The sequence below is a fragment of the Canis lupus genome, chromosome 17, assembly GCF_011100685.1.
Source record: "Canis lupus familiaris isolate Mischka breed German Shepherd chromosome 17, alternate assembly UU_Cfam_GSD_1.0, whole genome shotgun sequence".
Taxonomy (NCBI): Eukaryota; Metazoa; Chordata; class Mammalia; order Carnivora; family Canidae; genus Canis; species Canis lupus.
Window position 1 is genome coordinate 30,105,966 of NC_049238.1, and position 26,545 is coordinate 30,132,510.

A 26,545-nucleotide genomic window follows, 5' to 3' on the forward strand; every position below is an offset into this window, starting at 1 on the left:
TTATTGACTTGTCCAAAAGAAAATAAGTCAATCATTCATATTAGTCCGGTAAACTAATTCTGAAGTCTGAGGATTTTATTAGAACTGATAAATTAGGTACTAGGTTGGCAATGGTTTCCCAAAGAGAAACTCTTATTGGGGAGAAACCATCACGTCAACTTGTTTTATTGTTTGTATGTTTCACGGCAAAATGATTCAGTCTCACTAGGTTTCACATTAAGAGGAGTGGAGCCATCCCAGAATGTATATTTAGTTGTCTGTTTAAGAACACTTATCAAGTTAATGGATTCATGACTTCCTCCATTCCATGACTTCAAGTATTTCGTGGGTCAGGAGACTTGAAAAATTTAACTTTGAATAATATAAAAAAGACTGTGATTCTGGAGATCTGAGTTTCTGTTTTACCGGTTTAGTCTACTGTGTTTGTTGACAGTGAGCTAACTCACTAAAATGTGCTAAGTAATGACTTTATATCCATGAAGAGCTAAGTTACCCTGATGTTTTGATTTTTTTAACCAAATAATTTGAGGCAAAAATAATATATTGTGTCCTTTGTTAGGTCTCATTGCCCAAGGAAAAGATTACCTTCAAGAATCTTGCCTACAACATAAAGGGTCTTACTTTGACTAACTGCAAGATCTCCTTTCTGGTTGTTGGATCACAGATGGCTCCCCATTCTGAGTTTGCAAATAAAGTGCATCTTGATAAGTTAGGTTAAAAGTGGTAGAATGTTCGTAGATGAGAACATCAATTCAGCTCTCAGCAGGTGCAAGTTCAAAGTGCCTTTTTGCCGAAAGCCACCACCAGCTCTGCACCTGCTCCTTGGAGAAGGAACCAAGTATTAGGAGGGTTGCCATGGGAGAAATGACTTAACAAAATCATAAGCCGGATATGGCTGTTTCCTCTCTAGTAGGCGCATGTGTGCCCTCTCTGTTACACCCAACCCAGGAGACTGCATGTGAAAGTTGTCACAGAAAGAATAAAGGCTAAATATCTGCGAGGATGCACTGTTACTTTGAGTCTATCAGACAAACCCAAGCAGAGGAAATGTGCACAAATTCTGCTTCACCTAATAATCTTTTCCTTGAGGTCATGCTGCAGGTGAAGAGTAAACAGAATAAATCTGACTGATAATGAAATGAGGAAAGTGTTGAAAGGGTCTGGCTGACAGAAAATGAGCACTGGAAAATCACAGGATAGAATTGCAGCTGGGAAGTCAAGGCAGGTACTCTGGTGCTCCAGGGAAACTGGTTTCCTCTTCTACTTGGTCCTGTGTTTCTCTCCAAGTTCAGAGGTTGTTCCAGATGATTGGATGATACAATTGTCCCAAATCAGGTGGGACAATCACTGACGTGTTTGGGTGAGGAAGTAACTTCAGGGATACAGAATTCTAGGAGAAGCGAAAGTTATTATGTCCAAGTGTTTGACTTTGAAGGGGGCAGGGGTTGTTGACAGCAGGACAGGAAGTGCTGTGTACATTTCCTGTTCTTGTTTCCTTAGCCGACATCCTTGGGCATCTCTCCTCCTTGGCGAGGCGGTGGGGGAGGGGGAAGTGTTCTCTACTGCCCTGTTTTTAGTTTTCTTAATCTTGTTTAGGACACCTGCAGCAAGGAAACATCTGTCCAACAGGGATGGGTCTAGGGTTGCAAGAGTGCTATACAGTGTGTTAAAGTAAGGTTAAGAGATTCACAGAAATGAGTTTTGAGAGGCTGGCATCAGTGTTGACTTCAAACAGAAATCTGACCTCACATGTCATGTTTATTCTTCCTAACACTGAAGGGCTTCAGGAATCTCACACCTTTGGGAAATAATCAAAATTACAGAGTGGATGGCAATCACCTCTTATTATAAAGGCTCACGTACACTTTAGAAAAGCAATTTTTCTAGTCGTGGACTTAAGGAAAATATTACTATTCTCTTATGTTTTTATTACTATAAACAAGCAATTTCATTTCAACATTTACTCTTTATTGTGTTGCATGAAGTACCTATGTAATGCAAGTATGTACTGTACTAAAATACCTATATTTCCAAATAACATTATATGGTGTAGCCCACAGTCTCTGCAGAAGCATCATGAGTAGCCTGTGCCTTTATACTTTACAATCCATTGCTGGGTGCTGTGAAAAGTATGCTGACAGATGAAGAAAAAGAAATAAAGCTAAGTATGAATACACTTTTCCAAACATATACATACACAGCTTACAATGGAGCCCCAATGGTAACAAGTCATATGACAACATTGGATGTAATATCTATAAAATGTAGACTCTGCAATAAAAAGCCAAAGGCACATAAAAATATATTTTAACTTTAAAAATAACTTAGTTACAGTAATACTTTGCTTGTGTCTTACCAACATGTAGCTGACAGTCAAAATTTCGCGATATAGATATAATATATAGGGATATATAAGAGCTACAAGAAAATCCCCCAAACCCATAAGGTTGTTCAAATGTGAAAACAGAGAACAGTTTTAACACGGAAGAATTTGCTACTGTGAGCCCAAATAATGTAATATAGAAAAGAGTCTAGAAAAAAAGGCCTAGGCGTTAAATAAATGGACTTCTTCTTGCTCAGAAAATGCTGGAGTACTGCCAAGTTCTTTAATGTGATTTGTGCAGCCCTTCATAGCTAGTGCCAAATCCTGGCCAAGCCAGAGTTCTCACATGTCTGGAAACAAACAACAAAAGAAGTGAGCTGAACATATGCAAAACCTGCCGAAAGTGGGTTCTGACCCACTCCCTTCCTTTCTGCCAGGATAGTTTGTTTTTGCAAACAGGGCATTAACAGGTACAAAAAATACTTCATTGGAACATTATTTTAGAAAACCCATCACACACAACTGCAAACATAGCCGGGGAAGCTCTTGTCTTCGACTGCGGTTAGTTTTGTTTTTATTTTTTGATACCTTTTTACCCCACAGGCCAAGAGTTGGCGCTGTTACTTATTTTTATCCATGACATTCAGCACCTCATCCAAAAACGAGGGCCCCAGGTCGAGCTGCAGGGAGAGGAGGGAACCTGTGAGATCAGAGAGGGACTCCTCTGACTTGGTCTTCTTGACGAGCTCGCACGCGGCCGAATGCTCAAACATGTCCTCGGCCGACCAGTCGGGGTACTGTTCCGAGAGGCTGGAGGAGTGGCTGTCCCTGCCCTGGCTGGACTGTGACGCCGACCCGCTGGAACCCCACGAGACGTCGCCCTGGTGGCCCGTCCCATTCTCCAACAGGCTGCTTTTCTCCGGAGCCTTTTCCTCCACGACGGGCTCACAGCTAAGCCGGGGCAGCTTTGCTGGCCCAAAGGACTCCTGTTTGGAATTAAATGTCACTGGCGACAGCAGGGGCAACATGAGTGCTTGGGACCCCCCAATGGTAGGTAGGGAGATGGCGTTTTTGAGCACTGGGGAGGGCGTTTCCGTGAACATGGAGTCGGACGTGCTGTTGGCCCGGAAGAACTCGCTGTGCCCCGGAAACTGACCTGCGCGCGCTTTCTCCTGGTTTCCGGGCAACAGCTCGTAGTTCCCTTGCAGGAAGGAGATGTCACCAAAGACGTCGTGCTGGCCCTCTTTGCCGATGTGGATGGTGTGGCGGAAGTCTCCAAGCGGGGGGCTAATCATATCGGGGGACAAAATGTCCCTCAGTTTAAATTTCTTGCCTTTTTTGTTATTGGCAGCTTTTAGGTAAATTGGGGTCTTGGCTGGCATTTTGAAATTTGAGGACGTCTACTGTGCCAAAGGGAGAAGGGCCACTTTCTTCACGAATGCTGCGTTTCCAGAATTCCTTTTTTGATAAAATCTGTCACATCATTTTTCTCAAGTAGCTTCCAGAAGTGGCTCTGCAAGGACACTGGGGTTTAAGACGCCTTCCTGACGCTATAGCCAAGTGGGGCGTCCTGGAGAGCCAGGTACATCATCCAACCCCTTCCACGTTGGGGAGAAATCTGGAAAGGAAACCAAAGTGGGTTATAGTTAGCTGGCCAGTCAGGGTTTACCGGGGCCACCTTCTTCACAAGAGCGTGCAAAAATGGCATGACCAGTTCTATCTAGAGCCAAGCTTTATTATTATCTTTTCCCTCTATTGAGTAGGATAAAAACTTTCATTGTAGGGTCTTTTTTTTTTTTTTTTCATTGTAGGGTCTTTTATGAAGGGTCCACTAATCTTAGTCTTATTTAGGGGGAGAAAAGAAAAAAAAGGAAAGAAAGAGATTTAAAAACCTCCTACCTATGACGTCAGCACTGTCTAAACATGGCCATGGACACAATTTTCTGCACGTGTCTGAGACTTTTGATTTTTCCTCTATTAGAAGAACTGCTGTCAGCACGTGACCAGATTGATTTCAGCTCCTTACATGCAAGTGGATTTGCTTTAAAAATGTGTTTTCGCTTTCGTTTGGCGTTCACACCAGCAAAACTGATAATATTTTGTTGTTGAGTTCCGTGTCTAAGTAAAATTAATGCAACAGAGTAAACAGTCCTATGGAAAGGGGCTGGAAATATTTACTAAGTGACAGGGGTCAACAAAGTCTTAGCGAACTGCATTCTTACAAATGAGAAAAGAGGGATTCGTGATTCAGAAAATCACCCTTTCTCAATCACCTGTGGCCAGTAAATAGAAGGGCTGCAGCTGGAATCAAGTTGTGGCACAGAGAACTGGGCTGTAAAGGGTTTCAGGACTTGAGGCATTCTGAGATGGAAAGAAAGGAACAAAACGGTTTCTTTGCAAAGAAAACAAAACAAAACAAAACAGTGTGATCATCTGTAACAGGTTGGGCTTCACTTGGGAACTTTGGAACTTTTACTGATAAAGCTTGTATCCTCTCCCTGGTCGTATGCCTCTCCCCTGGGGGAGGCAGAAGCTCAAGGTAACCTCCATGATGTAGCTCCTGAAGTTAACGCCTTTGGAAGCACAACCTGGGACCCGCTTCTAAGGTACAGAATATGGCAAAGGATGGGATACCCCCCACCCCCGCCCCGACTCCTGCCATGGTCAGGTTACATTACAAAAGAAGCCATCTTAGCAGACTGGAGAAAGACTCCTTTTACTGGCCTTGAAAAGGTAAGCTGCCATGCTGAGGGAGGGCCAACAGAGAGGATTCTGCCAACAACCTGAGGGACCCGGAAGTGGATTTTCCCCCCAGCTGAGCCTCTGATGAGACTGCAGCCCTGACAGCTGGCTCACAGCCCAATGAGATCCTGGTGCTAAGCCCTGCCTGGACTCCCACCCCACAGAAACTGGAGGACAGTAACTAGGTGGTTTTATAAGCCACGAAGTTTGTGGTAATGTGTTACCAGCATGGAAAACTTGCACGTGCTACTTATACCATCAGAAGTGCTAAGCTAGGCAGCGTGGGGCTCCAGGTTCTCATCTTACAGATGAGAAACTCTTCTCTTAAAAATAAGCTTCTAGGGGATCCCTGGGTGGCTCAGCGGTTTGGCGCCTGCCCTTGGCCCAGGGTGCAATCCTGGAGTCCCGGGATCGGGTCCCACGTCGGGCTCCCGGCATGGAGCCTGCTTCTCCCTCCTCCTGTGTGTCTCTCTCTCTCTATCACAAATAAATAAATAAATTAAAAAAAAAAAAAAAAAAGCTTCTAACGCTTCAGTCACATCAGCTGACGTGGGGAAGTTAAAACCTTTCCCGCTGCGGGAATTCCTGAGGTGGCTTGACGGAGACCTCTCCCATCGGGCTCTCTCCCACTGGCAGCCGAGCAAATAAATAAATAAATGCTCTGAGGGCTGAGTCGGGTGGCGGCTTGAAGAGAGTCAACCACGTTGGCTCTGTAGCAGCTGGAGGCTGTATGTATTTGTTCCATACTTCTCTCCTTCTGGCGAGAGTTTTAAATTCATCTCCCCATGGCAGGTGGGAAGAACTGTGCCCCGGCACCCACCAACCAGGTACCAACTAGCTCTGTTTGAGAAGTGGCTTGCACCCAGGCCCGACAAGGAAGAGAACAATGAGCCGGAGGAGAGCTAGAGCTTCGTGTGTGGGGAGGAGGCCCAGGCCGCCTGAGGGAGTTTGCACCCAGAGGGAGCTAACTTTGAAGCTGCCACCCAGGACCACACACTTGCCATCTCTCTTTCTCTTTGGTCCCAGCTAAGGCCCTGGCTCAAACAGGCTCCTTGAGGTGCTGCTGCTGTGGCCGCATAAAGGTGCCCTGAAGTTTTGCTTCCTATGTGAAGTTAGGATCCCATGGCGACATTGTGTTACTAACAGAGATGCTTGATAACGAAGAAGGGGAAATCCTGGTGTAAAGAGCCAGGCCAGTAGGTCCGGATGTTCTCTCAATTTTAACTCAAATTTGGGTCTGGTGGCAGTCACAAGTGTTACAAATCCAAAACCTAGGAGCCCAACATCAGAACTTCCTGTTAAGTGTATAACAGCCAGTTACACCCTTAACCAGCTACTCAGGGTGGCAGGTGCCGCCTTCCTGCGCCTCTGGGCACAGCACAGTGGAGGACAGCCTGCAGGAGACATCAAGACACGGAGCCCACATAAGGAGGGACAGCTGCCTTCTGGACTGGTGTCCACAGCACACTCAGCCAGGAGGACAGCTGCCATGGAAAGATACAGTGTGCCCACAGCAGCTCAGGGGCAGGGGAGGGCTGCTCGTGCTCAGCTGGTGGAGCCAGGGTTAGAGGCCAGAAACTGAGGCAGGACACTTCAAACTATGCAGAAAAAGAAAAATGTCATGAAGATGCAGCCAGAGGCCGGTTCTCTGCCCTGCTGGCTGGATCACTCACACACATAGCCCTTCACTTGAACACTGGGTGAGCTGGAGAGAAGGGAGAGGAAGCACTTGCACCCGGAAGGCTCAGGGGAGGAACACCCAGCCCCTCCTCCCTGCCTGCCTGGCCACGGCCACTGCAGGCCCTTCGCCAGAGGCTGGCTTGGCCTGGTCACCTGGTCAAAGCTGGGTTTTAGGTCAGTGGCATGGACACAAAGGTGGAAAGGAAGTGTCAAAAAGGAATGAAAAGGGCTAGTGAGTGAAAGCTCCATAAGCTGCAGGCAGGGAGTCTGGAGTGCAAGAAGGGAGAAGATACCGTAAAAGGCATTTTTCTTTCTCTAAATATTTACATAGTGTTTACTGCCTGACAGGGATGTAGGCTTCTAGGACTTTGCAAATAATAATTTGTATTGAATTTCTACTATGTGCCAGTGCTATGAGCTCCCAAATACTCTAGAAATTTGTTTTTTTTAAAGGAATTTTGGACAAAAATGTCAGTTTTACAACTTTAGATGAATTGCTATTTGCGATGTAATGCTGGGGAGTGGAGCTCTGACCCCAGGCCTCTATCCTATCTATCCTCTTCCAGCTCAGGGGCAACTGTGCTTGATCCCACAAATAATCTAATAGGGAGGATTTCTTACATTGGCTGCTTCCTCCCCTCCTTTTTAGATATTTTGGGCTCCTGGGCTCATGAGCTGATGTACATCAGTGCCCCTTTCCCTTTCTGGCCTATTCTTTCCACATCTTCTTTCCCATTGTCAGTGCAGAGACCTAATGGGCAGTTTCTCCACTGGTGACGATGTGGTGTGTCCTGGGGAGGGGACATGCATGCTCCTGGGAACCACCAACACTGAATATTACTGAGAGCATCTCTGCCTTCTGGGCCCTGTTCCCACCTTGGATGCACACTAGCTCATGCATGAGAACCCACGAGGCTGCTACTATTAAAATCTCCATTTTACAAATGAGTCACTGAGGTACACAAGATGAGCCCTGAGTCACTTTGCCAAGGCTACATGGCTATAAAACACTAAGCTAAGTGGCCGGTCTCCAGAGTCTAAGGTCCCAACACTTAATGAGCACACTGGCTGGAAGTTCAGTCAGCTCCCAAATTAAGAAGGGGGTACATTCCAAAGCCTGTTCGAGATACAAATGTGTGATAACACATGGGGCTGATAAGGGTGGGGTCAGGCTTTGCACATACCAATGGTGGGAGCCCCAACAGACCCCACCCAGGTAGAAGGTGGCTTGGTAAGATCTATCAAAGCTGCAGGGCACCTGCATGCCTCAACTGATTAAGTGTCTGCCTTTGACTCATGATCCTGGGATCCTTGGGATCGAGTCCTGCCTGCACTGAGCTCTTTCTTCTCCTTCAGTGGGGAGCCTTCTTCTCCCTCTCCCTCTGACTGCTGCTCCCCCTGCTTGTGCTCTGTCAAATAAAATCTTTAATTAAAAAAAAAAAACAACCCAAACTGCAAATCCTAGGCCTTCAACACCGGAATTCCACTTTCAGATTTATCTAACTTACATAGATGGGAAAGAATACATGTACGAGATTGTCAATCTAGGAACTTAAAATAGTCTGGAGTTGGAAACAACCTAATTGTCCACTGACAGAGGACTGGTTACACCAAATTAAGGTGCATCCAATACAAATGAATATTATACAGGTCTTCAAAAGGATGAAGCAGCTTTTTGTATGCTGATATAGAAAGAACTCAAGATATCTACCTTTAAAGGAAAACCAGAGAGCTGCTGAAGTACATAGATATACTTGTCTCGGCTTGTATGTCTGTAAAATCTCTCTGGAAGCATACACAGGAAACTAATAATGGTGTGGCCCACAGGGAAGAGTGATGGAATACGACAGGCAAGGGCGGGAGAGAAACTTCTCGCTATTATGATTTTGGGTTTTTGAACCATGTGAATGAATTAGCAATTAGCTATTTAAAAAAATGTGCTGCTTAGGGCTCAGGCTGCACCTTGGAGCTAATCTTATATATATAGGTCCCAAAATGCCTACTGAATCTGAGTTATTGGATCATAATGCAAACACTTCTGTGGAGGTTGTGTCCAAAAGCCAAAATCTAGGGTGGCAGCGTGTGGATGTGACCTCATAAAAGGCCTGACCTTATCTCACCGGAGCGTGGCCAAAGGACAGATCACCTCTTCCTGCAGGGACCAGGCATTCATGTAAGAGGCAGCACACTGGTGTTATCTTGCAGAATGAACAAGATCTCACAAAAGAAGGATTTTTCATCAGAAATGAGAAAAAGCAAGAGGCAAGAGACATAAGGATGCAGCAAGTGTCCATGTGGAAGGAAGCAAGGGCAAGAAGAGGTACTGGGGCGTACAGCTCCTGTTCAATGGTGGCTAGTGATGCACTGCTCTATGATGGGACGGTCCTACATGCCCAACACGAAATCCTGTTCCTGCTCACCATTTTCGGAAAAGGAGACCTGGGCTCTAGGAGGCTGCTGGCAGCTGACCCATGTGGCAGTAGACGGAGCAAGGATGAATCCCAGTGGGAAAGCCCGAGTTAGGGTGACACCTGAGAGGCTTTGCCTTCTGCCTCAAAGGAAGCGGGGATTGCTTGTTGTAGGATGGGGTGGGAGAGAGGAAGGAAGGGCTAATCGGCCAGCTGTGAACTCCTCAACCAGAATCAGTGAGCTGGCCCTCTAGGGTGTCCCACAGGCCAAATGAAGAGAATTGCTAGCCTTTCCCTATCAGTCCCGACCCTCCCAACCACCATGAACACTTAGTACAGAACCACCCACAGGATGCTGCCCACCCACACCTGGGGATTCTCCTGGGATTGCCATCATTCCTCAACTCCCACTGTCTTCCTCAAATCCAAAGACAGAAAGTGAGAGAAAAGGCAGAAAGGCAAGAAGGAAAAAGAGAGGAAGATGGAAAGAAATCTTCCCATGTGTAGCCTTTTCACAAAAACCCTCCTCTGGACCCTGAAATCTGAATGTTCAATGATTGATAATCCCTTTCTCTGAGTTCTTGGATCACTCTTTACTCCTCCCCCCCTTTAGATGACACTTGAGATAATATTCATCTGGGAAATTAGAGCCCTTAGAAAACAAAGGTCCTAGTCCCTGGGCACTGGAAGAGGACAGATTTGCCAACAAAAGAGGTCAAACTTGTCACCTCTATCAAGGTGAGAGAGAATGTCTGGCAGATGTGGAGGCATGGAGTCCAGCTGCAAATGCACAGGCCCCCACTTAAATGGATTTATGAGAGCTCCAAGGGTGCCAGGATACAAAAGGACTTGAGGCGAAGTTGAAGTCATGGTCTTGATAAGAATAGCAGAGTGTCAGCCCGTCCTTCCGGCACTAGACTAGCCCATTCCATTTTCTGGTAACTGAATGAAACATAAGTGATAGTGATAATAGAAATCATCCCAGCAGTGATAATTCAATGAAAAAAAAACCCCCAAACCTGAAGCGGCCCTTTGATTCATTTCCTTACCATCCTTTTGGTAAACAGAATGATGCCCAAAAAACCAAAGCAGGGCAGGGGCCAGGAGATGGGGAAAAACAGGGTTTGTTAAGAAGTGACACATGAAAAAATCAGTTCCTGAATCACTTAAGAGTTGACTGGACTGGCAACTCATCTGAAAAGAACAAAGAGGTTTAGATTTTTAAAATTCCATTTATTTTAAGAAAGGAATGTTTGGTTTGTCTACTAATTGTTTTTAGAGTAATTCTTAGTGGAGAGAGAGGGTAAAAAAGTTCTTGCATCCTGCAAAAAAGGTTGCAGTGCTAATTTGAAACACACATGTACAAAAACAGGGACAGGTAGGGGGGTGGGGAAGGAAGCTATCCCAAGGGACCTTTGGGCTTTTTCCTTTCTTCTACTTTCGGGAAGTGATTATGTGTGCAGACTTCCCCTTTCTTGCTTAGCTGTCACATCCTTTAAGGACATTCTAGCTTCTGATCACTTTTCGCTTTGCCTCCCGTCTTCCTAGCATTCAGACACAGCACTGCCACACCACCTGGGCCCCAAGCAAAAATATGAAATGGGTCCTCCTTCAAGTCTGAACCATCAGCCCCAGTGACGGATGGTGATTCAGTTAAGAACCTCCCTGCTCCCAACCATCTTTGGGGTATTTCTCTCTGCTGCCAACAAGAAGATAACTCTACTGTAATAAGCCCTGGAAAACTGTATTTGACCTTGGACTCCACACAATATTTATTCATTGATTTTTTAAAAGATTTCTTATTTTAGAGAAAGCTGGGGGGAGGGGCAGAAGGCGAGGGAGAGAAGGTCCCAAGCAGACTCCGCACTGAGTGAGAAGCCCAACACGGGGTTGGGTCTCAGAACCCTGAGATCTCGACCTGAGATGAAACCAAGAGTCAGACACTCAACTGAATGAGCCACTCAGGAGCCCCTGAACTCCACACTTTAGAAGGAAGAAAGGTTACTTGAAACATGTTTCTGTATGTTCTGAGGAGTCCAACATGGAGACAAAGAACTTGATCATGACATGTGAGAAGCTGAAGGAGGGGAGCAGCTGAAAGAAAACTCAGATGGAGGGAAAACAAATCTTTAGGAATCTGAAGGATTAATTTAACTTGTTCTCTGAGGCCCTAGGATTACTGGGCAGAAGCTATAAGGATGTAAATTTTGGCTTCTCCAAAGGAGAAGTGGCTCCACAGTGGCTGTGGGATGTGTGACCAAGTCTGAGGACGTGGCAGGGAGCAGCCCTGATCCTAAGCTGCCTCTGGGGGCACGGCGGTCGGTGTTTTGTCCCTGCTCATTCTCAGTCTCCAAACCGGGAAAACTATCACCGCTCATTTCTTCATGGACTCCTGTCACATTCACCTGTGAAAACGCTTACACACTTTACCTAGAAGACTTTCCATTTGAAGATGGCCATGTTATTACTAATTGAGGGACAACGAGCCAAACTTCTGGATCAGAAACAGTAAAGTTACCACAGTGTAGGCACTCATGCCAGTCCTTTTGCAAACCTCTGTAAGACAGCTTCTCTGAATCAGACAAAGAATTTGAAATTCATGGAAAAAAATAAAGTCATAGCGTTAAGAAGTTTCACATTGAACTTCAATCAATATCTATGATGGAAAAAAATGTTACCAGAGAACACCCAATAAACAGCATCCTGAGGGGATGCTTTTCATATTTTTAGTCCATTTACTCCACCCAGGAGAAGATAAGAAGATGCCATTTCTATTTTTAGATTCTTATCCTCTCCCCTATCATCCAAACTGAGGAGGACATAGCTAGATGCTACAGACTGTGAAACTCTATGAGCTCCACCCCCAGCTGCTCAACTTTCATGAAAATGAACTTATAGCCAGACTGAGCAGGCTCTATTTTGTGGACCCACTCAAAAAGTCTAATGCATCTCACCTTCGCTTATTTATAAATGGACTTCTCTTCTCGTTTATGATTCAGCAACAGCTTGTATTTATTTTGCTTTTACGACCTGCTTTGTAGAAACCCACAAAACACCATATGGGAGATTCACTACTAATTTGTGTACACACCTCACATTTATAGGATCTAATTGAACTGGTTGAAAGATTTTTTAGAAGCAAAATTGGAAGACGGCACATCAACCTCACAAGTCTGCACTTTTGAAGATAGGCCATCAAACACCCTTTCTCCCTATTAAACTTGGTTATTGGGGAGGACTCGATATGGGAATGGATTCCTGGCAGTTGGAGCAAGGCAGGAGGACAGGTTCTCTCAAGATGCCTAGCTCACTTATCACTAGTTTTACATGGAGCACAGTGTCAGGCTTCATCCGATGGACCAAGGTAGACACTGTAGTTTGGTGGATGTGAATCAAATGACCCCATTACCATGAACTGCCTGCATGGTTCCATAACTAATGCATCCCACCTGATCTGCGAAGCTCAACGACATTATCAATACTGAAAGAGAACTTGACCCCAGAGTTTCGGCCTCTTGATTACTCTATTTCCCTAACAGGGTGAAAGGACAGATATAGGATTTTCCATGTCATTCTCTCAGCCTGCTCGGACCCTTGATAATCATTCATTTTCACCGGATGGGCTGAAACATGGCTTCTCCACATCATACCAGCACTGGGTGTATTTGGAAGCTGGCAGTGGCCATTCCCTTCTCCACCCACTTCCAAGGCAGGCTCTCCTGTGTTATTTGTACATAAATAGCTGTACACAAATATTTGTTCAATAAATGAATGAACATTCCCCTCCCCCCACCACACCAGATTGAGTGCTCTTCTATGGACACTAATTGGTTCTTCTCTTTTTGCCTCCCACTACACAGAGCACACGGTAAACATTAAGTCAAGAAGTTTTAAAATCCATAACCCCTGCTACCCTTCCCTCATGAATGATGAGGTGGTCTGCTCCCAGGTGCCAACAACCAGTCCAAGCCTATAGGGGATCCTCTAGGAAGCAGCAAGTTTGAAATGCCTGTTTCTCAAAGGAATTTATACTTGTGATAGGAGTGGCTAACCTCTGAGTGTTTGCCATGGACCAGGTAGGTATCAGAACACATCTCTTAGGAAGCAATCTTAGACTATGCCCATATAACAGCTAAAGCCGTGGAGGAGCTAGAATTTTTGCCACCATCGGGCTCCAAAGTCTGTGCTCTTCATTGCTGCTGGTTGGCTAATGTGACGATTTGCATGCAAGTGAGTTTATTTTATTTTATTTTTTAAATTTTTATTTATTTATGATAGTCACACAGAGAGAGAGAGAGGCAGAGACACAGGCAGAGAGAGAAGCAGGCTCCATGCACCGGGAGCCTGACGTGGGATTCGATCCCGGATCTCCAGGATCACGCCCTGGGCCAAAGGCAGGCGCCAAACCGCTGCGCCACCCAGGGATCCCTGCAAGTGAGTTTAGAATGGGATGGCCACTGCAGGTTACCTGCCTTGAGGTCTGACAGGATGAAGAAGAAATGATACACTGTGATCTCAACACTAACAAGAGGCAGGGATAATAACTTCTTCACCTTGTCGGGAGCCAAGAATGAATAAAATGGTCCTAGACAGCAGCCAATAGAATTTTGTCAAAAAGAATCTCAAAAGGAATTTGACTTGATGTAAAAAAACAAACAAACAAAAGATTAAAATTTTGCAGTAATAAAAGCCCCCTGAGGCTCAGGGAAAAAAAACAAACATCCTGTTCTAGAAAATAGTGTTCAGTGCTGTTAATTCTTTTCCCAGAGGAAGCACGTGCACCGGGCCTCACAAAACCACCATGTGGCTTTCACTGGGGACAATGGCTCCCTTCCCTCACTGGGGACACTTCACTTCCCCCGTAGCTTTCTGAAACTAAGAACCCTGTGTTCCTTACATGGAATGTCCTCCCACCTTCTTACCATCAACCCCTACTCATAACATCCCCCAAGGTCCGCTTTTAGTCACTTCCTTCCCAGAGAAATTCTCTAACTCCCCTCACGCAATCCAGGCTCAGTACTGCACTGGCCAAGGTTTTCTTAGGACTCCTATGTTATTATTTTTTTGTTTTCTGGTTTTGTGATTTTATGTCTGTTATCTCCAAGTAGGTGCTAAGCTCAGTAAGAATAATATAGACAAAGGTACTATGAGTAAAAGCTACTGTTGATAAAAATCTCTTCTTTACGACAGATCCCCTACAGAGCCTCCTCCTGGCCTATGAATACCAGAAGGCCTCATATTTTATTGAATAAAAGCCCTTTGAGTACTCCCTCCATCCATCCGCTAGACCCCAGGTCTGCAAATTATAGTCAACGTGCCAAATCCAGACCTTGGCCTGTTTGTGTAAATAAAGTTTTATTAGAACACATGCATGCCGATTCATTTATACATTGTCTATAGTTCAGTAGTTCTCAACTGAGGGTGCTATAACATCCCCCACCCAGGTGTCATTTGGCAATGTACAGAGATATTTTTGATTCTCATGACTGGGGGGTGCTGGTGCTATTGACATATAATGGGTGGGGCTAGCGGTGATGCTAAACATTCTACAATGCACAGGACAGCCCTCCAAACAAACAATTGTATGGCTTTAATTCTCAGTAGTGCTGGGGTTGGGAAACCCTAGCAGAGATGCTTTCAAATGACAAGGTCAGAGTTGAGTAGTTATGACAGACTATGTGACCTTCTAGGTCTAAAATATGAACTTACCCCTCAGCGAAAGTCTGAGCCCCTACCTTAGATATGGCATTTCCACAGGGTTGGATGGTTGTTGTCGATCCCCCCAACCCTCAACAATTCCCCCTGTAATCACAACCATGCACGTGGCTTCAACTTTCCCCTCTAACAATAACTTCCACATCAGTGTCTTTAGCCCACATAACTTAACTCTCAAGTTAACTACTCAAGGTAGCTCTGTAGACCAGGGCCAGCCGATGACAAGATTTTAAAGAAATCAAAAGTGAGCTACTGGAAACCTTTGACAATGCTGTAACAATCAACACGGCCAGTGGATTTTTCTCCTTGGATAGGCTCCCGACAAGTTTGGGAGCTGTGTAGCATTTGGCTCACAGGGGAGCTGGTTGTGTGCCCAAGGGCTTACTGTGCACACTAGTATCAGTAGACAGTGGACTGGAAATTAGAAAATACATACTAAAAAAAACCCTGCTCCTTCACAAATAGCATCAGGCTTTTCTCCCCTAGTTTTTTTAGACTTCACCTGGCTCCCCCCAGGCACTTCCTGTTCAACCCAGCCCACAGGCTGTACCATCTTTCCTCCTGCCTACCCTGGTATAGGCCTCCTGTACTGTCCTCTCAGTAAAGGGCAGGAAGTCACCCAACTCCAAAACCCGGTTGTCACCCCTACTTCTTCCCCTGCCGTGTTCTTCACATCAAGGCCCACTGATATCTCCCATCGCCAATCCCACTGTCTCAGCCTTTTCTAGCCCTCGAGATCACTCTCCAGCATAAGGGTATTGGCCTCCCCATCTGTCTCCTGCCTCCAACCTTGTCTCCTAGAGTTAGCCAGCTACTGTGCCCAAGTGACCTAATCACTCTCAGTCTTCAACCCAGGCCCACCCAACAGCCTGGTTATAAAATGACTCCTGTGAGGCTGGGTTTTGCAGTCTGGGTCCTGCCCACCCCTGCAGCTCATATTTCCCACTAGCTCCCCATGGCCTCTCTTATACCTTGCTTATACCTCAAACCCACCAAATGTCACATTATACTGTAATCACTACTGAGTCTCCTACGAGGCTGCCTTCTTTGGGAGAGAGACAACTAGATTTAATTCAGAGTTGGCACTGAACAAATGTTTGTTGAATGAACAAATAGGAGAGTTTGAAAGAGACTGCCTTGCACTTCCTTCCCTGCCCAGCCTGCTGAAAATGCATGATGGAGTCTTTCTATGAGTCCTACGGGAAAATAAATAAATAAAATCATTAAACAATGGAGCAGTGGCCTCTTGTGCAAAGGCTTTCTTTCCTTGTTTCCACCTGTAAGACATTTTAACCTTTCTCTATCCATGTAGGCTAAGAATCTCACAGCCTATCACTGCAAGCCCCAGTAATTCTGCAGGCTTTTAGAGATCTTTGGGATTAAGGCAAAGAATATTTGTTATCATGCTGTTTGAGAGGGAAAGGGCTTCTATCCTTGACTGCAATGTGCAAATAGCGTCTCAGAGAAACGGGCAAGACTCAAGAATAAATTGACAATATGTTTCCCTGAATGCAGACTCGCTAGTTATATGGAGGCCCTGGAGAAACTATGAGCTCGCTCTCCTGACCTTTCTTTTCAAAAGGAAATGGGTTAAGGGGGAAAATTTGGATCATTTGGCCCAAGAGGTACAAAGAAACCTGACAAAAGTATGATGGACATTCTACAGGAAAGGATTGCTTTAAGTATTAACTGGGACTAGCACAGAGAGCACATAAGAAAAATACTTATTGAATGAATGAATATCCTGGCAAACAAAACAGCAGACAGGGCTCTCTCACTGTGGTTCTAGCCTGAGGGGAGAAGACAGCTGGCCTAAAACTTGCTGCCAAGCTTGCATGATCCTTCTAGAACTCCAGACACACATGGGTGCCAGCTATCTGCTCTGGAAATTGAGACAATTACTCCAAGCCTGCTTCTCTTACAGGTGCCTACCAGAGCTGAGTGCTGCACAACACAAACCATCATCTTCATACCAAATGAAAAGCCAGAGCATCCCCTGAAATTCAAATGAAGTAGGCGAAGCATGCTATTGACAAAAAACCAACTTTCATTTTCTCCTTAAATGCTATCCGCAGCAGTCAGCAATAAAATGGTTTGTGTGTCCACCCTGTGAACCATCTCCACCACTGGAAGGGGTCCCCACCACCAGCCTGCTCCGAGGATCATTTCTTCCTCTGATGTGGGGCTGGCCTCTCCTATAAGCGTACAAGCAAGCGTCCTTTCCTCTCCAGAGGCAACTCTCTCTGTCTTGAGAACAAGTGGGGACTTCCTGGAGTTGGGAAAATGGATCAAGCGTTACTGATCAGATAAAGAAAACTGCTCAGGGCCTCTAGCTATTTTCTTTAAATGTCTAGTAAACTGTCAGGTGAGAGGGAATCTGGAGGGTCCCAAGGAAAGAACAAGGCATGTGATGCAAGTTCATAGCGAGGCCAGGTGGGGCTGTGTCTGAGGAAGGAGTCTAAAACAACTCGAGTTAATCAGCTTGAAGAAAGGGAGAGGCTTTCCCCGCTGAGTCTGAGATCTGAGTCAGGATTCCAGGGGTGGGGGGCGGGGGGAGGACGCATTCCTGCCCGGGGAAGTTAGGGTAGCTGGCCCGGAGGCCACACTCCTAACTTAAAGGAGCCGTCCCTGGCCAGGGTGTGCCAGCTACGCTGACATACAGGCTGACATACAGGCTGAGACAATCAGAGACTTGTGTGTGAGATTTATCTGTCCTCAGTATTACAGATGAGGTACTTTACGACAGGGGTTCTTCACGGCGTAGGGCCAACTTCTACCCCTCCTTTCCTCCTCTTTCACAAAAAAAAAAGAAAGAAAGAAAGAAAGAAAGAAAGAAAGAAAGAAAGAAAGAAAGAAAGAAAGAAAGAAAGAAAAAAGAAAGATCTAAAATCTGTTAATATACCAGGTTTATATTTTCTTTCTTTGCTTTGGGTAGAAAAAAGAAGTTTGAGGGAGACTGGGCCAAGAAGGAGGACTCGTGTTTTCTGTCATTCAACTCTTGGGGCCTGAGTTTCATCTTGTCAGAACGAGAGGGTGGCCTGAAACAAGGACCCCTTCCATCTATGAGATGTTGTTAGGGTCTGTGATTCTATGTCTGCAGAAACATCTGGTGTCCAGGGAATTTTAAGGAAAAAAAAATACTTTTTAAGAAAGTTCACTAAGACTGCCCTTAGAGTCAAAATACTGGTTACCAGCTTATAAAATGTTCATCATCTATTCCCATCCTTCTCGGTACCAAATTAAGGGTGCAAAGCAATGCCAGTAATTTTCTCTGGGAGCCTCAGCGTACTTATCCACACAGTGGGGACAGTAGTAATGTCTTCTCGGGAGGAGAAAACACACGTACCGCTTGACAAAGTTCCTTTAGGCTGTGAGCTGGCAAATCAGCAACTATTACTAATTATTCCAAGAAACTAGAGCAAGACAGGCTGCAGGTTCACTGTTGGGATGTTTCTCCAATCTTATTTCCTTGGGATCTGGTCATGTACGTAACCTGATTGTTTAAGTAGTGTGAAAGCCCCCCAGATGTGTTGGTTCCAAGCATAATTCCTCATTCTGAGAAAAAACTGGACTTGGAAAGAAGTCCCGGACCATTTCCCTCCCCACGCTGCCCCAGGGACTTGCCAGGCAGCATCCACCTGGCTGGCAAGGGAAGCCCCACCTGCCCCCTCAGGGCAGGCCACGGCCAGAGGTTTCCCCACCAGGAAGACAGAACAAAATCCACCCGTGAACAGAAACTTCATACTAAACTTACAGGAAGCCAAAAAAATCAACATTACTGTGGAAGACACTGCACTCTGAAGCCATCTGAGGGCAAGAAAACACTTTGCAATTTGGTGCTATGACACGCACACACTGGCACAGGTGGCTCGAGCTGACGGACGCAGTGAGAAGTGGGCTTCGGAGAGAGAGGCTGCCTTTGTCCAGCCCCTGGTTGGGATCAGAGGCTCCCACACAAGGACCTTACTCGCCTCAGTCCTGGGCTGACACAGGGCACGAGCAGCCACCATGGCACCTGGGCGCGAGAGAGCTCTGGCACAGGTGGAGCTCCCCCGCCAAGAAGACTCACAGGAAGATCTGGTGCCAGCCTGCTTCTCAGAGCACCTTGCATCATCCTCACCACCAGACCGAAGGACCCGAGGTGCCTCCCTGGGGATGTGAACAGTCTGTAGCCTGGGAAAGGGTAACTTGACTAGAGCAGGATTTGAATGTGCTGCTAAGTGAAAATGACTTCTGGCCTGACAACACGAAGAGAAGACCATGCCATAGGCAGAATCATGTCACAGGCTAGGACGAGACTGTCTACTTTTCCGTTAGGTCTGCTGGAAGAAGATGAAAGCTGATATAAAAAAAATAATAATAAAAAAATAAAAAAATAAAATAAAATAAAGTAAAGTAAAGTAAAGTAAAAGAAAAGAAAAGAAAAGAAAAGAAAGCTGATATAAACTAAGCTCAGTCCCTACTTTCAAGGAGCCGGCAATAAATGATCTTTTACATGCAGTTAAGTATTAGAATTCAAAATATAAGACACTGTGGAAATGCCTCTGCTACAAGGGGAGAAGGAGTAAGAGACTGACAGCAGTCCAGAGCTAGAGAAGAATCTGGAAAAAGTCCATCTGCTTCCTCTGCACCCACATCCCTCCCCTTCCCCTGCTTCACAGATGAAGGGGCACAGCCAACCCAGAGAAGGGTCGGGGTGTGCCTTGTGACACAGCCGCTCAGTCAAGGGCTTAGAGCCTTGTCTCCTGCTGTGTTAAAATCAATGTTATGTGTCTGAACTGACCCTTGGCAAAAAAAAAAAAAAAAAAAAAAAAAAAAGTTAAGAAAGTAAATTAATTAAAAGGGAAAGAAATCAAATATGTTCTAAATAGCAAAGCCACATTAAGCCAAAAAAGCCTTGTTTAAAAAATGTGTGTAGCCAAAATGATTATAATGAATTTGAACAGAACAGGTCTTTTTCAACTAAACACACAGTGATTTATCATTGGTGTGATGTGTCCACAAATATGACCTTCGAGCTGTCACCAGAACATGACAGATTCCCGAACGTGTAAGCTGTCTAAATAGAGACTTGACTTTGAAGTTCTCTGCCTTGCACACTGGCTCAGGTTGCTTTGCTGCAGATCTGCACTGGTCTGTTTTTTAACCCAGGGTTTTATACTATTAGTAGTTAAGAGTGCTATGCTGATAGATGTCACTGATCTGGGCTCCCTGGATGCTACAGCTAGAGGTGATCCAGCACCAAACGCCTCACTGAAGAGATGAGAGAAAGACCCTAAAGTCCATTACACCTGGATCAGTGCTAAGACCAGAACCTATTGTCTCACATCCAGGACCTTTGTGATGGTTTCCTTCGGTTTTGCATTAATTTAATCAAATACCAAAATGACAGGGGTGCTTACATCTTCTAGTGTGTTTTTGTGGCTGGCTCTAACCCTATGGTTCTCTAATCTCTTCATCCTTGGGTTTCTTCTGCTCTGGAGGGCAGGCTGCAGTGTGTGGCTTCTGTCTCTGGCTCAATTACTCCCAGAGTGTGTTTCCTGCCAGACTAACCCCACCAGCTGCTCTGTGGGCTAATGATTTGAGAGACTCTGGACATCGTCTCCCTGTGGAGATTCACCGAACACAGTGACATATTAAATGGTCTGGAAAGTCCTGCAGAAAGGGACCTTAATCAAACTAGTTTCCCATAGAATCCTTTTCTGATGCTATTCCTACCTCAGGGTAGAGTTAGGTGGTGCTATACTAGCTCACTGCAGATGTATTACCACTGCAACAGGGTTTAACAAAGAACCAAAAGCTAGAAGGTGAATAATGACTTTTTCATATGCAAACAAAACCCAAATCACTGAAAGCAAGTTCTTCTGATCTCAAATTTGAGACTCAAGGATTCTACTATTAATCCATGACGTGGGTGAACAATAAGGATTCATCAAATACTAATTTGGAACTCACTAGCTTTCAAATTCATCAGTTTGCTTGGCTATTCAGAAACAGAACTATTAAACTATCAAGATTCATATTATAAAACTGTGGTTTCATTTTAAAAATGGCTTTTCCACCAGAGGTACTGTCGAACTCAGCCCATCATCATGAGACACTGGTGAACTTGGCATTGAAGAAATGTATCAAGGCCAAGGAAGGCATTCTTTTCTTTTCTTTTTTTTTTTTTTAAAGAAAAGAAACATACCAGACTATTGCTGTAAAACTATTTGGCTATTTATATTATTTATTCTGGTTTGTGGGGGTACTGTTTTGTTTTGTAACCTTTAAACGGGGCAGGAGAAGGGCAGATTCCAAATGGAGGCGGACAGCTCAAAGGCTACTGCTCTTGGTTTTGAGTTAACCTGAGTTATTCTGGGCCACACTTTCCAGAACCCCTACTTCGGTCTGAGCAGCCTCCCCCAGCTAATCACAATCCCACAAGTCCAAGACAGCGGAGGCCAGGCCAGCCCCCACGGGTTATCCAGGGCACCTCTGGTAGGTTTCCCAGGCCTCCTTGCTCTATCTGTCATACCAGAAGCTTATCTGGCAGGACCCTGGGCATGTGCAGTGGAACTGTAATGAGGCCTGACTTCCACCAAGGACAGAACCTTCCTGCCCAGCTTATTGGCGGCTCCTGCCACTTGCTTAGCACCTCCTGAAGCAGTGTCTTTATGAAACACGAATTAAAGTCCACTAGTGCCAGGGGATGACAGGACCAGGCCCTGTGGATGTGGTCACTGGCCTGAAGGAGGTGAGCATCCAGCCTGGTTACGGGACACCTGCAAGCCCTGGTTCTTCAAAACTTGAATGCAAGGATGTGGTCCACACTGCACTCCACTTCATCCCTGGCCCCGGAAATTCTCTGCTCCTGGATGTTGCAGGGTTCTTTTTTTCCTCTTCATTTCTTAGTCCTACGTTTTCATGTAGCAAATCTCTTCATTTATGGTATAAATGAAACGCTCAGGTTAATTCTAGCAGTTTGAAGCTGGGTCCACTGCAGAAGAAGACTGTTGCTATACCTGTGAGATTAAACTATTTTCAAAAATGAAACCATTCATATGGTATTCCCCTGGGCTGGCAATTACTGCCATCTTCCTTTGAATAGAGAGTACTACGAAATGAGTTCTCTGCCAGAAGCCAAAAACCCTCAGAAGAGTCAGATTTAAGAGCCTCCTTGCCCCTTCTCCCTAGTGGTGGGGGTGTGGTATTTAGTACAAGGTCAATTAGACCTGAATTCAAACCTAATTCTGCTACTTACTCAGCTGTGTGGCCTTGGCCAAGTCACTAAACATTTCTGAGGCTGCGTTCTCATCCTGAACATAACAATACTATCTACCTCAAAGAGTAGTTATGGATATTAAGCAAGAGAGCCAGTATTAAGCACCTAGGAAAAAAAATGAAAGCATCAACCTTTTTTGTGCTTATTCTGGACCGGGTACTTGTCAGTGCATTACATTTTTTTTTTAATTCATTTCACTCTCATTGTAATATTATTACCTCTATTTTATAATTGTTAAACTGAGGTATGCAATAAGTAATTTGCTCCAAGTCGCACAGGTATTAAGTGCCAGAGACAGGCTATAAGCCCAGGGCAGCCTGACTCAGTGAGGCTTCTTAACCTCAGGGTTTTCTCCTCATCTCCCTACCCTAAAGAGGTGCTGACATTCATGCAGGATTAGCCACTCCTGCATGCCAATTAAATTGCATATGCATATTTAGGTAGGTTCCTTTTACTGTAATTTTGGTCAAGTACAGAACAGGTCTGCCCTCAGCTTCCACATCTATAAAAAGAGGATATTAACAGTTTTCCTTCACAGCATGATTGCTAGAAATAGATGAGTTAAATCGAGGTAAAGGGCTGAACAGAGTGCTTGGCATTTACAACAGGCCCCATGTAGGAAGTGCCTTTATCATCCAAAGTCCTGAACAATGCGATGTAATAGCAGAATTCACTTGGTAAAGGAGATTTTGTACCTGGCTATCCTTGTTCTCTGGCAAATGTATGGCATTTAAAAATAGACCGAAGGTCTTATTTAATCAATAAGTAATCAGGTCCACAGGATTCTGGTTAGAAAGAAATTAGGCCAGGCTGAAATGAAATTAGACCAAAAATAAGAATTTTAATAATTAAAAGGAAAACATCAGAGCAGTCTTTCTGGAGGGTGCCTTCAGATTATGAATTGTACTGTACCCATTGGACAAATGCTATGGCTACTGGGCACGGAGCTTGTGAAAAATTTATGGCCTGGTAAAAATCTTTGGGTGATATAGGTTAAAACAACTTTATCCCCACTGCCATTGAATACCATGAATTCTAGAAGCAAAAAAGGGCAGCTTTTGTGAACATGTTGGACATAAAACAATACACCACATTAAAGGAAAAGCTGGACAGCAGATAGACAAACTAGCTCATGTGAGCACTCCAGCAATAATTTTTAGGGCTTTGTATTTACTTCTCTTGCACATTTAGATTTGCAATGAAAAGCAAAAGAAAGAAAGAGCAACACTCCTTACTTTAGCTGTCTTTACATGTTACATTCAGATAGAAAACAGAATTTCACTGCTCAGATTTGGAGGGAAGGGGGAGCTCATCTTATTTCACGTCTGTAGCTGCTGCCACAGCCACAGCACCATGTTCCAATCATGGAATTCATAATGTAAATCTCTTGCAGATGATACCACTGGAAAACAGAAACTGCCATGGATCCAGAAACACATCCAAATTTCTGTAAAGTTCTTATCTGAGAGCCCAGAGGCTGGTATTCAGTGTTTTTCGTTCAGTGAGTGAGGCCCATTGGGAAATCTACATTCTTTGGGAGACTTAAGAAGAACTTTCAACCATTCTTTGACTATACAAATACCTGCTATCCCTTCTTCCACATGTGACAATGCTGAACATTTCACAACTGCCCCAACTTATCTCTTGAACGTTTAAATCTATACTGAAAAGGGTTTGTGTCACACACATACAGTCTAGCTTATTCTTTAACTGTCAATCAGAGCCCATACAAATTACAGGTGGTGTCAAAGAGAAGACCTCTAGAACCGTCCAGAAAAAAAAGGAGAAGTTGCATTTCTTGGTTGTTAGACACAAGATCTTTCCTAAGTTAGAACATTATAGGGAATCTTTTAAATCACCTTAGGGATACCCCTGGGGCATCATCACAGCTTCACGTTGAGCCTTTTGTCTCCCTGTGATGTGGGGGGGGGGGGGGGGGAGTCTCCAAGACTGGCTTTGCTATTCAAATACAGACATCTGCTGCACTCCTAATTCCTCCTTCTCTTTAAAAGGCAGCACCCCCAAGAAACTCTTGAATATTGTGAGGCCTAAAAGTTGGGGGTGGGGAGGAAATCTTTGTCTCCCTAACACATTCATCAATTCCCTCCTCCTTCCCAGCACCTCCCTCCCCAGAACCCCCTACACCCTCAGGACACATAAGCAGCGACTCCCCCAAATACACAAGGGCTGGAAAGATTCATGTTGCAATACCCTCCTGACATTCCTCTTCCCGCCCTCATTTTAATTCACTCACTTTTCTTTTTTTTTTTTTTTCTTTTTAAACAAAATGTAATTACTTGACTGTCAGCCTGGGCTGCACTCTGGGGCTTTTACTCTTTTCAACACAGCTGCGCTTCGGGCTTTGATGCTGCTGTCCACGCAGCTTGTCCCAGCCACAGCCTGGCTCTCGGTAATTCAACATTCAAGTGCATATTTATTTTTAAACTGACCTCTCCTAGACTGTACAGTATAAAGGAGGTCCTGCCAAAAAATATGCTACTTTCTATTTATAAGATGAAACACATGCCTCCCAAAGTCGAGAGGAGGATGGAGTACAATAATTCATAACAAAAAAATGACTGGCCAGATCCATTCGTCCTCACATGTCTGATACTTGTCTGTGTCAAGACAGTTTCAAGGAGAAAGAAAAAAAAAAAAATCTTGAAAACGGTTCAGCTGTTCAGAAACCACAAAAAAAAAAAAAAAAAAAAATTAAACAGCCAGACCTGCAGGTTGGATGGAGCTGCAGCCAGTGCCCCCGTGTCAAGGGGGGCGAGGGCACCCGGCGGGCACTGCCCCGGCAGAGCGGCACGGGGCACCCATGTGCGGCCCTGGTGCCCACCCACGACGGGAGCGGAGCGGCGGCCATGTGCGGTTTGTTCTCCGATGGAAAAACGCAATCCGCGCCCAGAATGGCTGTCAATAGCTCGGCGGGTGCAGTGCAGCCGTGCAGCCCCGCCCTGGAAAGCGGTGGCCGCGGACGGAGGGGCCCCGCGTCTCGGCCGCGCCGCCCGAACCCCTCCCGGTTTGCTTTAGGTCCCCTGGGGTCCCTGAGACACCAGCCGGGAAGGCGACGCGCTCGGAGCGCCCCGCGCACGCCGGAAGCGGCCACCACCGCGGATCCGAGCCGCTCTCGGGCAAGGAGGAAGGCGCCCCGGGCAGGCAGCAACTCACCGGCCACCCCGACGATCCCAGCCGCGGCCCCAGAGCGGGACCCGCGCAGCCCCGGCCCGCGGACCCGGCCGCACCTCGCAGCGCCGGGCACGGGGAGTGGGCGAGAGGGCGCCCGAGGCGGCGGGCGTCCAGGCTCTGCCCCCGCTGCAGCCCCGCCGCCCGCCTCCGAGCCCACGCCGGGGCCGCCGCCGCCGCCGCCGCCGCCGCCGCCGCCGCCGCCGCCAGGGAAGGTGCGAGCCCGACTGTGCGCGCGGCGACCGGCCGCGGAGCTGAACCTGCGAAGGGCGGGGCGCTCGGGGCGGGGCCGGCGGCGCGGGGGGCGGGCCGGGGCGGGCCGGGCCGGAGGGCGCGCGCGGCCGCGGTACCTGCGCGGGGGCCGGGCGGGGCGCGCGGGGGTCGGTCGCTGCACGCCCGCGCGCCCCCGAGTACAAGGGGCGCCCATTGTTACCGCGCTGGCGCCGCCCGCAGGGGGGCCGCTTGGGCCCGAGCAGCGGCGCCCCGCTCCCTTGGCACAAAGGGAGGTCGCGGGACGCTTGCTGCAAAGAGCGCCCCCGGGGTGCTGGCTCCCCGGTGCCCGAGGACAAAGGGGCCCCGCCCGCGCCCGGACACCTGCACTACACCTCGCGCCCACCCCTCCCGGTCCGCACGGGCCAGTCGGGCGCGGCGGGCGGGGGACCCTGGAGGAGGCGCGGCCACCCGACCGCGCGGACCCTGCCCAGCCCCGGGGCCCCCGGCCACCCGGGCCCCCGGCTCCAGGGGCAGGTCGTGTTTTGTCGGTTTCTCGCTCGCTCCCTTTGGAGCTGCTGCCAAAACCCGGAGAGCGGATTGGGCGTCCCGGCGACGCCCGGGGCTGCCCGCTGAGCCAGGGGGCCCGCGAACCGCCGACGCCGCAGGTTTTTCCAGCCCGGGGGAGGGGCTTCCTCTCCCGCGGGGTCCCCAAAGAGACCGGCCTGAAGCCGGGGCCGGCGGGTGGCGGCTGTCCCCGACGCGCGGCGCAAGTGGCGCAGCTGCCGGCCCGGGAGCCTAGAATTGGGCCCCGGGAGGCACCTGCGCCCGCCGGTCATCCCGGCGCCCGCCGCGGCGCGCCCCGCCCCTCCGCCCGCAGGCTCGCCCTGGACCCGGTTAATTAATTTTCTTAATCCGTCTCCGTCTTCCTTCTCGAGTCCTCCGCCTGGGTTAACGAGTAGGCGACAGGAAAGGGCGGTGTTTTCCGGCTGCGAGGTCCCAGCCCGCACGGGC

General features: G+C 46.9%; 1 protein-coding gene across 3 annotated transcripts; it reads right to left on the reverse strand.

Moving 5' to 3' along the window:
• Nucleotides 1-1,907: 1,907 nt before the first annotated feature.
• On the reverse strand, nt 1,908-25,558 carry CDC42EP3 (CDC42 effector protein 3). Of its 3 annotated transcripts, none has more exons than XM_038561285.1 (2): nt 25,307-25,558; nt 1,908-3,941 (listed from the first exon to the last, which is right to left on the reverse strand). In XM_038561285.1, exon 2 carries the CDS (start codon nt 3,703-3,705, stop codon nt 2,944-2,946), a length of 762 nt encoding a protein of 253 aa, XP_038417213.1. In that variant the 5' UTR covers nt 3,706-3,941; nt 25,307-25,558; the 3' UTR covers nt 1,908-2,943. The 3 variants fall into 3 exon arrangements, with proteins under 3 accessions (XP_038417213.1, XP_038417215.1, XP_038417214.1); XM_038561287.1 differs by having other exon boundaries at nt 25,381-25,404; XM_038561286.1 differs by lacking the exon at nt 25,307-25,558 and adding an exon at nt 4,597-4,703.
• Between the last annotated feature and the right edge of the window lie 987 nt (nt 25,559-26,545).

What these genes read in the sequence shown, in the direction of transcription:
- CDC42EP3 (XM_038561285.1), bottom strand. Translation starts at nt 3,705, where the DNA reads ATGCCAGCCAAGACCCCAATTTACCTAAAAGCTGCCAATAACAAAAAA.